This window comes from Agelaius phoeniceus, chromosome 5 (assembly GCF_051311805.1).
Source record: "Agelaius phoeniceus isolate bAgePho1 chromosome 5, bAgePho1.hap1, whole genome shotgun sequence".
NCBI classification, from domain to species: domain Eukaryota; kingdom Metazoa; phylum Chordata; class Aves; order Passeriformes; family Icteridae; genus Agelaius; species Agelaius phoeniceus.
Window position 1 is genome coordinate 62770017 of NC_135269.1, and position 14999 is coordinate 62785015.

The window sequence follows — 14999 nt, forward strand, 5'->3', positions numbered from 1 at the left end:
AATGTGATGTTGACATAGAACTAGCTGATACTTCCTGTTTTATTAAGCTCATAAGCTTATATTATATTAATTATATTATTATATTAATTATATATTATAATTAATAATTATATACTCAATTGTAATATATAATTAATTATAATATATTATTAATATATTATTATAGAATTAATTAATTATATTATTATCTTCAGCTTATATTAAGCTTATATTTGCTATCATTGGGGCCTGTGTTAGGAAACTGTTTTCCTATGATGATAAGATATTTCTCTTTTGATAACTTTAGGGATGTATATTATATTCACAGGCTAGTTTTCCATTTCAGCATCTTCAGCCAAAGTGCCTTTATGCCTAAACTCTTACTTATTTCTCAATGGAAAGAGATAAATTTTGTTTCACAGAGTACCTGGGAAGACAGAGGAAAGGGTTACATAAGAATGAGGAAAAGGACTGTTAAAAAATACTGCAGAAGGTGAATTCCCACCAAACAGAAACATTTTACTCTGATGCTGCTGCTGATGCCTTTTTTTCTCAGGGACAAATCTCAGCCAGAAGCCTAAATCAGACTAAGTCAGAAATGATGACTATGAAATGAAGGCTCCTCTCACTGCTGCACTCATGCCTTCCTAGGATATTTGGTCTACCTGAGGATCTGTGACATTGAGTCTCTCTCTCAATCTCCCTTTAAATAGTTAATAATTAATTACAGTATAGAACAATTCAAAAACACATTAATTAGGGAAAAAAATTCTCCCAGCTTTTAGGTGGGTGTTCTACACATTAGGCCAATAATTAAAATTACAGGTGTACAAACCAATTCTGAGAAGCCAAAATCCAGGTGCTCTTCAGGTAAGACCCACCTGCACTGGCTACACCTGTACCATGGGGAAACGTTCTCTGTACCTTTTGCAGCCCCCTACACTCGTGCTGGAAGATCAGATCCTCAAGTATCCTGAAGATCCCTTCTGGGATGGAGCTGTGATAAGCTCTCTGGCCCTACAGCATAGGCTGCTATTTGATCCCTGCTGGCTGCTGTCCCCACAGAGGGGTCAGCAAGAGGGTGGGACTGGAAGAGTGGAGCTAAAGCTACAACTGCAGCAGAAATTGTACCTTAGAGATCTGCTGCCAGGGCATGACTGGCAGAACCTCAGTGGGACTGAAAGATTGCTTATAAACCTCTACATCATATTAAATATCATCAAAGTAACATTATGGGTTTAACCTGTTTCATTGCAAGGCACGTCTATCAGATTAAATATCTGAGTTTTTATGTCTGTGTCACCACCTTCTAATTACATGCAACCAGCTTATGAAATGTGACAAATCATAATTAATTTTAAAATTATAAAAAATTATAAGGTCCATTCATGACACAAAAATACAAAGGAAATACTTGCTTTTATTTTAGTATCAATTCCATTTGCCAATAAGGAAATATTTCCAAAAGAACAATATTTGCAGAAAATTGAATTTTTCATGTAATCTCATGACAAGTTTATAAACCTCTTGGTGTTTATCAAATGTTCAACATTCATTTTACTAAAATGTTCATCAACTTTTCAAAAACCTTCAGTCAGACATAACTTATGTGTTTTCTCAAAAGTCAAAGATAAAAAATATTCTCTGTTTGTGTTTTGTATTTCCAGGGTGAGATATTTACCCAAAGAAAATGTCACGGAAGGTGAGAATGGCACAATAACCTACATGTTGCCTAATATTGCTACTTTTGAACCTGATCTGTCAGTTGGGACAGAAAATGACACCTTGACCATCCTCAACCTCGCTGTTGTAGTAAGTAAAGAAAAGAAACTTAGTAATAAAGAAAAAAAAACTTAGTGTCCAGATACAAATGTTCAGGGAATAGGGCAGAAGTTCACAGAATCATAGAATGGTTTGGGTTGGAAGGGACCTCAAAGACCATCTAGTTCCAGCCCTCCTGTTATGGGCAGGGACACCTCTCACCACAGTGTGTTCAAAGCTCAAAAAAAATCCTCCCAGTCAATTTTAATATGGGAATAGATCAAGAGTTTTTGGATGGGTTCCCTTTGTGTGAGAGCATGAACATGTTCATGTACAGCATGAGCAGTACTGGGTGGATTTGCCATGCTCTTTCCATAATACCCTCAGGTCTGTTTGGCAGGGGAGGCTGCATTGATTCCCACACCCAGTGTCTGCATGGCCTTGCCACCACAAATCCTGGGCCCCATGGTGCAGTCCTGGAGCTCTCCTGTCCTACTGAGCATTAGTTATTCAAAGAACATAGGGATCTTCACCTAGAATGGTGCTAGAGCCTTTTTAGTCCCGGTGTTTTTGTCTTATCACAGGCTGAGAATGTTTGCCTTTGACAAATATTTACAGTTTTCATACTTATATTCAGCCCTGGTTGTGTTGCACCTCCTTTCTGGTGTTTGCATGAGTGCTCAGGATTGCTGTGAGAAGGTGTCTGCAAGGGGCAGAGTATGAAGATTGTTGGTGCAAATACAAAATAGAACCATACCAGCAGTCACGGAATCACAGAAGAGCCCACGTTGGAGGGCACTGCAGAGGATCATCTGATCACAGATCTGAACACAGCTTTTTGGAAATCATTACTTGCAGCTATTCAGAAGCCCATCTGGCCATGGTCCTGGGCAACTGGCTCTCAATGGTCCTGCTTGAGCAGGGGTTGGACCAGAGGGTCCCCAGGGCTCCCTGTGAACTTCAGCTGTTGTGTCATCCTGTGATTAGGGCTGATCTAGTGAACTCAAGTAATCAGTCAAGAAAAGTTTTCTGCTTTTGTGTAACTTATGGCCAGTAATTGTTTTGTTAAGAAGTGCCAGTTTTATGTAGAAACTTAACTTCAAGGGAGTTGTAAATCTGGGAACTGGCTTTGGCAGGCATTTCTTGGACTCGGTCTCTGTGATTTTAATTTGAAGCACCTGCAGAATTTTATACTAAACATTGATTTTTTTTGCCGTTGTAGGCTGTACCTTCCGTGTACCCAAGCGGAATAATGCAATCATTAATAAACTCTTGGGTTAAGAAATCCAATGCAGCCATACTGCAGAACAGAACAGTCAATGAAATACTGTGGGGATACGTAGATCCCTTCCTGGACAGTATCCCCTTCCCTGGTGTGAAGTCCTTTGTGGGAGTCTTCTACCCGGTAAGTGAAACCAGTGAGGAGGCAATGCCTTCAGTTATCATTCTGTGAATAAAACTTAAGAAAGCTGCTCTGAGGAAGAAAATGCTGTAAATTTGTTCAATATTTCTTACTGTTATTCCTTCTTGTTGCATCTGTTACAGTATAATGGGACAACCGATGGACCTTACAGTGTGTATACTGGGACAGAAGATATTACAAAAACAGCAATAATTGAAAGCTATAAAAATCAAAGGTATCATAACATTGTAGAGTAAAAAAAAAAACAAACATTTTCAAGGTATGGCTTTAAGTACTTGATTCACTAAGAGCTATAGATAAATAGAAAAAACTACAACGATTCAAAGGAAACGGGATCAACCTTGTGCTTAGCAAAACCATGACTTTCTTTCAGCTACCATTAGCTCTGTTAGGAGCTTGGACTTAAGACAGTTATTGATTCTTTGATACAAGTATTTACTTCTGTTTTGTATTCTTAAGTAGATAGATTCCTTTTAACCTCTTCTAATGGATCCTGTAATTTATCTGAATTAATGAACAACTCTATCCTTTGCCTTTGCTAATGAGTCAGGATATCCAGGAACAGTTATATTTGCTAATACAGGTAATCAAAGTACTTACATGGTAAAATCTACTACATGAAGCATGACTTTTATTTTATCTTACAGGACTCTTTCATACTGGAAAGGCCACTGTGATATGGTTAATGGCACAGGTGAGTCTATTAAAGCTTTTTAAAATTTCAACGCTTTTCTTGATATTTCAAGGGAATAATGAAATAAAATATTTAAATTAACTACCCCAGGCTTTGCCAGTTCTGTATTCTGTATATTAAATATCTATATATATGCAGACATACTACTACTATGGTATATGCATATGTGTGTATCTATTAAAATAGATGAATTATTTATTACTGCACATCATTTTATCTATGCATGCACACAGCTTCTCCATCTAGAGTAAATGTGGAAGAGAAACAAAATTATCCAGCTCTCTTGTTTCTACTAATTATTTTCATATCACAGTATAATTAAGAGTCTGTTTCTTTGCTATAGTAGTTGAAAATTATCTTGGCATTTTAATAATGAACATTCATTTACACTGTTGAAAATTTAATTAAATGCACCAGAATGGATATCCTTATATATGAAAAGAAATTATGGCAACAAAGGAGGAGGCTGTCAGATGAATGGCTTGTAGATCACTAGAAAATGAAAAGGGATGAAGAAGAAAAGTAGTTTAGACTGGGATGAATAGACTATAGACAAATATTTTTGAATTTTCTTTTGGAATGCATGGGTAAACAGCTGAGTTGTTTAAGATACATTTGTTCAAGGTGATATTTTTCTTTTTGGTTAGTGAAAGCATTGCTGTGAGGACACCACAATCTGTAGAGCTGAGACTGGCAGGTGTCTTGCTGGAGGCTTTTGCAGAAAGCTCCAGACCTTCAGTAAATGAAGGCTTTTGTGTTGGGTTGCTTTGTTTGTATTTTTTCCCCTCTATTTTCCATTCTGCTTTACCTGGCATAGATAATTTTCCTTTTAACCCAGACTGTGCAGCAAAGTATTTGAAGTATTTAAAATATATCACAAGAATCTGATTTTCCACAAATCTGTGAGCCACAAAGGATTAGTTCCTTTTTAAGCCATGTAATTAATTTTATAAGAAACAATATTATCTTACATTCTAGGACTTCCCCTCTTTTTTTATGGGGCCTGGCATTTTAATTTTTTTAGCCAGGGTCAGCTCTTTTGTTTATTTTTCTTTTGTAACTGATTGAATAAACATATGCTACTAACTAATTAAGTGCTCCAGTAGAGTGAAAATGAGCTTTTACTTGTGAGCAAAGATTGCTGCACAGTTCACAAGGTCATTCAGTGTGACATTGCTGTATTTGGAGATGTAACAGGTTTAAAAATCTTGTAAGTGTGAGAATTCTAACTTATCTTGTAAGCTTTCACACGAAAGCTTAACATGTATAGGAAAATATAAAAATTAAGATAATAAAGATAAAAATATAAACCAGGATATTTGTATGGGGCTTGACCGGACTCCATGTTTGCCAACTTCACAAGAATGCCAAGATTTAGAAACATAGTGTGTGTTTAGGATGATCTTGAGTGTTTGAAAAAAAAAGTGCTTCTGTCAGCAGTGGGCAAGTGGCAGTATGTAATTTAGCCTTCGTGCTCTTGCCAACTGGATTCAAAGACATCACAGATGTTTGCAATTGTTTGGTTATGGCTGCTGCCTAAGAAACTAAACAGAAATTGCTGCAAAAACTAACAAGTGTACTGGTTAAAGGTTTGTTACAACACCTTAATTGGGAAAATGGCAGAGGCTCCTCTTACATAACTCTGGGTCCATGCAATGCAGAAATACAAATCTGAGTGTCTGCACTCTTTTAGAGCAAGTGGAGAGAAACAACACCAAAGTGTTGCTCCTCTGACTTATTTTGCATTTCTACCATGGGGTGACGTGGATTTGTGCTCCTGTGCTCTAGAAGTGGCTTCCTTCTCTCCATTAGTTCTAGAAGGACCTCAGCTTAGAGACCTGCTTGAGCAATCTTTGGTGGAAAAGGTTTAGCACTGATTATTAAATAGACAGTATTGAAGTCTAAAGCTGTGTTGTTTGTAAGCACTGAGTATCATAATTGCAGGTGATTCAAGGATCTTCAGAAAGGTTTAGGTATATGAACCTAGGTGCATAAACCTTGAAGCAATGGCAACAGGTGTTTGGCTTCATATTAAGCAGTTTTGTTGTTTTTTTTTTTTTAAATATCCTCTGTTTTAAATGGGTTTGATAATCTAGCTTCAAATCTGGGGGCAAAAAAAAAAAGCTGCTATATCTTGGCTCACTTTCAAGAACAATTACATGTTATCTGTGAAGTGCCCGTCAATGTGCAATAACTTACATAAACGTTTTCCCACAAATGACTCACATTGTTTACTTTCATCACAGCTTTGCAGGAAAGTAACAACTGAGTATTGAGCTAGAAATTAAACCATGTCTTCTAAGCAGAATTGCTTTCAAGCTCATGTTTTCTTTTACTCACAGATGGAGCATCCTTCCCACCGTTTGTTAAGAAGGATCAGGTACTGCGCTTCTTCTCCTCTGACATTTGCAGGTAGGCTGCTCCCTTCCTGCAGTGTGCTCACACCCAAGAGTGCCTCTGAGGCTCACACCCAAGAGTGCCTCTGAGGGCTCTTTGTTTTCAGAGGGTGGCTGCAGTGGCTGTGCCTGGGCTCAGCCAGGCAGTGCAACATAAACTTTTCACCTGAAACACGAGTAAAGTTGTGTTGTGCTCATGATGCAGAGCCTGATTCTGCCACTCTTATTTCAAGTAGCTAATACAATGTACTTTATTTCAGCCAGTTACAGATGTATATGCAGGAAAATGTGACATTGTGAGCTGTTAGACATCTTTAAAAGGCACTGAGGGCCAAAGAGTTCAAAGCCATGAACTTCTTCTTAGGTCAGGTCCCAGCCTTATTTGGTGTGAGAAGGCAACAGGTACAGCAGGGTCCAGTTAGGTCCATCTTAGGCATGTCTGGAAAAAAATCATTTATGCAGAACAGTGTTTACTGTCATTCAATAGATACTCAAAATTTTTTCTCACAGGATATTTTTACATATTTTATTTTTATGTATTTACAAACAAGTCTGCTTAATTCATCCCGTGCTGATGACTTTTAAGCCTGCTGCTTCTGCTGGGCTATCCAGTGTCCCCAGGTTCCCCAGTGGGATCACTGAAAGAAATATTAAAGATTTAAAGTGCATCACAGCATATCTTCTTTGGGAAGTTCAAACCCTTTATTTATTTTGCTGACTGGAAACAGATGCTTCCTTTTTACTAGGTTTAAAGTGGGTCATTTGCTTTGCAGAGTGGTTTTTTTTTAAGATTAATGTTTTTACATGAAGTTTTTTTGAAGCAATTTTATCCACAAACTGGAAAACATTTCCCAATTCATAGAAAATAGAATTCTATGCAGAGGAGAAATGATAAAATTCTTTGGATTGATTGCACTCACAGTTTGAGAGATCCCTCCAGCCATGTAATTCTCACAATTTATGAACAGTAAAGGACAATAACAACTGTCCAAAGGTCCTGCCGAAGCAGGGTCAGGAAAAATTGTTCTGTCCATGTTGCAAAACCCTTCTTTTGTTTGGCTGCAATACAAAGTATTGATGTCCTGGTTGCATTACTGTGTAGCAACCATGCCTCTGTATCAGCTGATACTGAATTACCAAAAAGAAGCTTAAGAGCTTAAGTAGTATTCTGATTCATATGCAACAGAATAAGGTTATATGCAAGATGTTATCTGCATCATAAAGCTTAGATTACCCTAAGGTCAGCAAAAAACTGTATCAGAGATGGTTTATATGGATAAGCATCTCTACTGTAGTCCAGAAACTTTCAAAAACCTCATAATGATTGCGAATGTAGCTGTGTGCAGAGAAAAGAGATCTCAATTAATTTGTTAGCTTTGTCTATATTGTTTATCATTAGTATTTGAAATTTTGTCTGTTGTTTTGTGTATTGTCATGTTCACCACTGAGCTTATACATCTTTTAGTGAAGGTGTGGAATATTGTCTATTACAGAGAAACACCCTTACAATTTGCTGAACAGTGCAGCAGAAGCCTGGACATGGGTCCCTGGGGGGTTCTTTCTTTTAAGAGAGAGGCAGCTGGGGAGATCCTTCAAGAGCATTGCCACGAATTTAGACTTTTAATCCAAAAGGCTGAAACACATTTCTCCTCTTTTGTGTTCAGATCCATCTATGGAGTTTTCCACAGTGAGCAGGTTGTGAAGGGGATCACACTGAATCGTTTCGTGGTTCCTCGTGAAGCATTTGCAGCACCAACCGAAGTTCCAGACAATTATTGCTTCTGCACAGATAAAGAAATATCAGAGAACTGCACCTTAGCTGGAGTCCTGGACATCAGTGCCTGCAAAGCAAGTATGGTGGTGACACAGTACTGCCACACAAGCCATTGAACTGAGGACAAGACACTTGTCCTGTAGCTGAGGTGTTACTCTGAGGTGTTACTCTGAGGTGTTACTCTGATATCCAGGATGTTTGGCTGTGAACTTTTCCGTGGGTTGTTTGTGAGACCCCTCACATTTCTGCAGCCTCGTTGCCCAAAATGAGGAGTATGATTTTTCTGTATTTTGGATAGTGCTATGCAAAGTTGGGATGCCATGGATTGTGTACTGAAACTGCAGGAGTGTGTGTAGAGAAAGGAAAGGAGGGGCACTGTGTAAAAGCCAGGGACAGTTCAGCACATTGGGTCTGTGGCAATTCACACACACAGCAGGGGTGGGTATGCCCACAGTTGCATGTATGTACACAGACAGCACTGGCTCAGTGTGGTGTTGGTAAAATAAATACACACTGAGTCTGCATTTTGTGCAGAGTGAACTGTGAGAGGTCCCTCCAGGCTAAAATGAGATCATGAAGGTGGGCAGGGACAGTGACAGTCGTGTCCTCACCTCAGCATGAGAATGGGAGCTCTGCCAGCTCCACAGTGTAGACACAAGACAAGCAGGATTTGGAACTGCAGTTTATTTCACTATGCAAATTTTCCTCATGACAGCAAATGAATCAGAAAAATGCTCGAATTTTGGGGTTTTTTTGGTTTGGGTTGGGGCTTTTTGGTTTTTTGGGTTTTTTGGGTGGTGGGGCTAGACTATTAACATTTTTATCAGGATTGTACATCTATATAGCGTGACTATGTTTAGAAAATGACATGTGAAGATGAGTGCCAAAGCAAGACTTAATGGTTCAAGAGAGTTTGTTTGTTGTTTTTTGTTTTTTTTAATAGAAAGACCAGTGTATATCTCTCTTCCTCATTTTCTTCATGCAAGTGAATCTATATTGAATAACGTGGAAGGCCTGAGCCCAAATGAAAAGGAGCATGAGACATATCTAGACATAGAGCCTGTAAGTCCAATTATTTAATACTTGTACCTTGGGAAACCTGCAATGTTTAGATTTAATAGTAGTAGAGTGTGCCTTTTGCCAGAGGGACAAGCAGAAGATGCAATATTTTCATGCTTGCTTTTCTAAGGTCTGCTCTCAAAGTGGTATGGTTTCAGCAGGGGAAATTTAGAGCAAAACTTTGCCTCATTCTGACCTTCAAAGTTTGGAAAATCTGTTTTGATTTTTACTTATTGGGAACATGGGATTGAACCTGATAGATTGTGCAAACTGTGAAGAATGTTGTAGCTTTTCTATGATCTTCAGGTACTTTGAGAAAATTATATTCTATGAAAAAGCTTCTGTTTCTTCTACATTTAGGTTTTTTTTTTTAAATCTATAACTAGTCATTTTTTGGATAATTACTATCTCAATTGAAACTAAATAAACATAGATGTGTTTATTTCCTATTACTAGAACTCTGAAGAGTCTGATTTAAATAGATCTAGTTTAAGTCTTTATGACTTGAATTGTCTAGCAGATCTCCCAAACAGAATGAATTTATTTTGACTTCTTAAAAATTTACCTCTATTTCTATTTCAGTGATTCAGATCTTTAAGTGTACTTACAAAAGTTTTCTGAATTGTATGATGAACTCAAAGGTTCCAAAATTCTATTTTGCTCTTATTTTGAACGAAAAAATAAAATTAATAATTTCTCACTAAAATTAGGCAATTAAGCTATGTAACTTCAGTGAGGAGAAATGAAGTTAAATCTTTGTTTCACCTTATTTGAAATAGAGACATCAACCAGATTTTCCTAAATATTACACAAAATTTTTAAGAACCACAACCTTTTTTTGTGAAAGACAGAGTAGAAGAAAGATATGAAGAAATGATTTGTATACGTCTTTGTCCTCATATGAAAGGTTTGTTTTCAGCCCTATGCAAGTTAAACATCCTTCATTTTGAAAAAGAAAATTTAGCTGACTTTTGGTGGAAAAAACCCCCGGAAACACATCTTTATATGAAATATGCCATGACTGATTTAACTTTGTCTTCAGGTTTAAATGTAAATTACAAAAGTAACTCTGGGAAAGCCACAAAATTAGAACTTCTGTGAGAAATGAGAAACCCTTAGAAACATTACCATTTCATAAAAATTGATCCTTCAAAACATAAGGATAAAATAATCCCAAAGTGCTTTTTGACACAGTCCATATATAGACTTCGGCATCTAATTAACAAATCTAAATTAATGTCTTGTTGGATGTTTTTCATTGGTTTTAGGTGACTGGTTTTACACTACGATTTGCAAAAAGGCTGCAAGTAAACCTCCTTGTGAGGCCTTCAAGCAGAATTGAGTAAGTGCTACTTCTTTATTTTATTTTTAAAGAATTTTTAATTGGGCTGATTGGTCTATGAGAGCATCAGTAGAAATGTTTTGGAGAAGAAGGAATAAAAATACTTCCCCAAAGCTTGTTCAGAGTAAATCTTCCTGAGCAGGACACTGCCCAGGTATTTTAAAACACATTTGATTTCCCTACAGAAGCTTACAAGGCAAAATTTTCATAAAAATAACATTCGTATAAAACCCAAATGGGGTCATGAGGATGAACAATGAGAAGGAGAATTTACGTATTCCCTGTCACTAGATGGTTTTATCACAAGGGTAAATGTGTCTCTAGTTGTTTGGTTTCTTTTCCTCTTCAATGGCCCAAATGCACATGGATAAAAATCTTGTACATATGATGGATAAGCATCTTGTACACATGAACACCACACAGATCTTTATCCTTCTCTGTGTCTGACTGCCCGTATACAGAAGATTAGACAGGAAATTATGGTTGCCCAATATATAAAATGGCTGCTACTAGTTGTAGTTTTGGTTTGGTTTGGTTTTTTTCACTCCAAAAGTATATTTAAAAGGTACATCTGAAAGACAGAAATATAATTAGAGAAGAAAAAAATGTTTAAGCAGAGAGTGGGCTTATGTAGGAAACTGAAAGTAACATGCTGTACTTTTTTTCTCATTTCAGGCCTTTAAAAAAAGTTAAAAAACCCTATGTGTTCCCTATTCTCTGGCTAAATGAGGTTAGTATATTTTATGTCTATTAATATTCTCTGATTATAAACAAACAAACAAATAAACAAAAAAACCTACTTAGCTTTTCTAATCTTAGTGCCCTGAAACTGGGTAATTTAACTCACGCTGTGATTTGCACCACACCAAGAGTATATTCAGCAAGTGAGGTCTTGCATCTGTACCTTTCAGTGATGTTTTTCTTGCACTGTTTCAGTCTGCTGTTATTGGGGATGAGAAAGCAGAAATGTTCAGAGCTAAAATCTCCGGTAAGCTCCAGATGCTGAGCGTGCTGCAGATGGCACTGATCATTGGAGGCTCTGTGCTCTTCCTGGCCTTCTTGGGGTCCTATTTCATATGCAGGTCAAAGAAATTAAAATAAGTAAGTAACCTTTAACGGCTCAGTCCTCAGCAGTGACTTCTCCTCAGGGTTTTAAGAGTTCAGAATCGTTACCTATTTCGCTGTTATTTTTTTTACATGCTAGAAAATTCAGTAGTTGTTCTGTAGGAAATCATCCAGATAATTGGCCTAATATTTTCAAGTTCTCTTCCCATCCTAAATCTTTTAGGATGCTCTTAACTCAGGGGAGGTCATTGGGAACCTTATCAGAAGAGCAACATTTTTGTTTGTTGTGATTTTGTTTGTTGTGATTTCTTTAAGATTGACGTTTTGTCCAAGACTGTTAAACTGCTGAGAAGTGTCCTCTAGCACCTTTCTGAGACAGAGGCCACACAGCTGCAGATTGCTGTGCTCTCCCAGGACATCCTCCTGTCTGAGGTTCAGGGAACCCACTGTAAATCACACTTTCTATTGAGTGCTGTTTTCTCACTTCTCTCTCAGTGGTGCATCACTGCAACGTCAGTCTGAGCGCCTCCTGGACACTCCTAGCCCACAGAGGCAAATATACTCCCATCAGGGGTATAGACTGCCCAAGTGGTGGATTAATGTGCTGATTCCTGGGGAAGCAAACGCATTTTTGGAGTTATTTAAACGAATTGCAGAGACATTAACGTTATGGTGGAAAGTGTGCTGTATTAAAGAGGTATTCTTAAGCTGAAGACTTGCCTCACCATATTTTGTTAAACTATACTATATTACCTTTTTTGTTAAACTATACTATATTACCTTTGTTAAACTATACTATATTACATTATACTACACTATTCTGAATTCTGATTTTATTTCACAACAGGTGAAAAGACTTCAGAGGCAATCAATGTTTAATTGAAATTTCAGCTAAGCAGCTTTTTAAAATTCAGAGACAAAAGGTATGATTCAAGGCACAGTCAACTCATGTGCTGTGGAATTCAACATGTTTTTCCATTTTGAGAAGACCAGCTTACTAACCCAGATAAGCTGATGTTTTCAAAGGTCCACACTTCTGACATCACTAAAGAGGCCACTGTGGAAACTGCACTATCAAAAGACTTTATCTGAAACTTGTTATACATTTTAAATTGCAGTCATGCAGACTGAAGTCAAGGTGCAGTTGGATTTTAGTCCACCTTCTGCCATTTATGCAACTTGCTACTCATTTTCTTCTGGATTTGCAAGAGAACGAAAGCCGCTTGCTAATGTTCCGTCTCCGAGCGCAGGCTGGGAATGACAACAATTTGGAGCTCACGCTGTGCTCTAGCTGCTCTCATTGCAATATTTCCCTCTGTTCCTTCAAGGAATGGAAGCTGCTGCCATAGTACTGCTCTCTGTCCTCTATTCAGGGATGTGAATTGCGTTGAATGTGAAGTTTATTATGTAAAGTTACTAACTGTAATACATGAAGTTTATAAAAGACTTACTAAAACCCATGGTTCATACATTTTATACGGAGATGGCTCACAGATACAGCACAGTCATCCATATGCTGATGAGGCTCGCCGGCATTTGGCTCCTCAGCTGTTTGTTAATCTGAACCACTCCCTAACTCCCAACCTGCTCCACTGCTCTTCCCATTGTCTCCTGTGAGCTTTTATTTCTGGCTCTTGTTTGAACAGCCTCTGCACTGCCCTAAGCCCACTTGGCCCGAGGCCTCCCTTGAAGAATGATCTGATATGTCACCTGACAGGACAAGAGAAAATATTCCAAAATGCTTCAGAGACAGGAAAGACTGAGATAATGATTTTTGATCAAACATCAGAGGGTTCCACTTGCTATAGAAGCACAAAAATTAAAACAGGTAGCCCCAATTACTTACTGATAAACCATCTGCCACAAAGAAATCTGTGCAACCATTCATTTAATGAGGTGCATCAGCTTGTAGACAGGTAGCAAACACTGACATCTCCATAAATAGTTGACTTTTTCATTTGAACTGAATGCTGTATTTTATTTTGACAGTAAATGGGGCAAATACAGTGTGTTGCTGGGTCTCTTTCCATGGATTCAATAAATTCAGAACAAGAGTCTAAGTTCAGCATTTTCTAAGATTTCATTTAGGATCTTTAATCCCCTTATTTAGTAGCTGGAAAGAAAAAGGGAAATCAAACATGGCCAGCCTCTCACATCCTGCTGTTTGGAAACAATGCTACAATGGACTTTAAACCAGAAAGGTTCATCTTGCTAATAAAGTACAATGTCTTTGGCTGGGTATCTTTATTAAGGTGTTCTTACCTTTGGAAATAAAGGGAAAATCCAACTGACTATAATGCTGGTGTTTTATTGCGCTGTTCCTCGTGGACAAAGCTTTGTAGCTATCAGTAGAGCTGATGAGTCACAGAAATCCCAAGACATTGCTCTTGAAGGTGAGGTCTGTGGGGTATGGCTGCACTCTCCTCCCAGCTGTGAGCTGGAGCTGCCCTGGTGTGACTCTGGAGGGAAGGGCTGCTCTCAGCCTGTGTACTTGATTACTCATGGTGCTGGCTAGTCAATGAAAAACACCTTTTTCTCATATTCCCCCTTATTGCTGGTATCATATGTAATGCTCTGTTCCCCTGTTAGCTTGGGGACAATTTGACACAACTGAAGCCATCCCTAGAGTCCTATGGACTGGTCAAAAAAGTATGGGGACAGCTGAAGTCATTAAGCCACATCTCCTCTGAGATAAACACAGCTCTGCTGTGGTTCAAGATCTGAAACCAACTTCCTATAATAAAACATCTTTTGTGTCAGGATCTAACATGAAAGGAACAACAGAAGTGCTCCTGTAGTTTTTGATGTGCTAACATTTCAATTTCATTTGACTTCAAGTACATTGTCAGTAAGTTAGTGTTTGCTTTACTAGTGTTATTTAGTGCTATGTGGTGCTCCAGCAGGAGTGATCCAGCAAGTCAGGCCATGATGTTAAATGTCTCAGGGCCAAATTTTATATGGTTTGTCCATATGCATAATCTCATTGATCTCAATGCAAATTTTGGCTTTTAAGCTATGTCCAGCACCTAGACTGCACTTGAATTGTAATTTTTAGTTACTTCATCCAAAGCATCAGTTACAGTTATTGTTAATTCATTATACTAAGGCTAATGTTAAGTATTTACATTTGTTCAAACAGTGCAGGGTAAACTTTCATTAGAAACATTAATGAAAATACAAGTAAAATAAAGCTCAAATATTTTTTTCTGATATCCTTATGTTTAATTGTAAATAAAGCCTTCTGTGTTGAATAATGAAGTTCTTGTGTCTCTTTTCTTGGTATTTTGGGGTATGTTTTCCTTTTCTAGAAAACCACTTTTGGAAATTGATGAATAACTGAGGCTATTGTGGCATTCACATTCTCTGAACAGAGAGAGATAATTCTCTCTCTCTGGTTTTTTACTGGAGAAGCACAGACAGAAGAAGAGAAAACAATTCTTATCTTTACTTGCTGCTCCTGTTGTTTTGCACATGTAGAACGTGTTGGGAAGATTGTTTAGCTGAAG

At 37.8% G+C, this 14999-nt stretch overlaps 1 protein-coding gene across 2 annotated transcripts in view; it reads left to right on the forward strand.

Annotated features, from left to right (window-relative positions):
• CD36 (CD36 molecule (CD36 blood group)) overlaps positions 1-14747 on the forward strand; it is a 130270-nt gene extending 115523 nt beyond the window's left edge. For both annotated transcript variants that reach the window (XM_077179147.1, XM_054632079.2), the window contains 11 exons: positions 1647-1791; positions 2963-3145; positions 3286-3377; positions 3811-3857; positions 6200-6269; positions 7918-8105; positions 8971-9089; positions 10355-10428; positions 11104-11158; positions 11365-11529; positions 12341-14747. In XM_077179147.1, the coding sequence (XP_077035262.1) occupies positions 1647-1791; positions 2963-3145; positions 3286-3377; positions 3811-3857; positions 6200-6269; positions 7918-8105; positions 8971-9089; positions 10355-10428; positions 11104-11158; positions 11365-11529 (1138 nt within the window). In that variant the 3' untranslated portion in view covers positions 12341-14747. The remainder of the gene's footprint in view (positions 1-1646; positions 1792-2962; positions 3146-3285; positions 3378-3810; positions 3858-6199; positions 6270-7917; positions 8106-8970; positions 9090-10354; positions 10429-11103; positions 11159-11364; positions 11530-12340) is intronic.
• Positions 14748-14999: the final 252 nt, after the last annotated feature.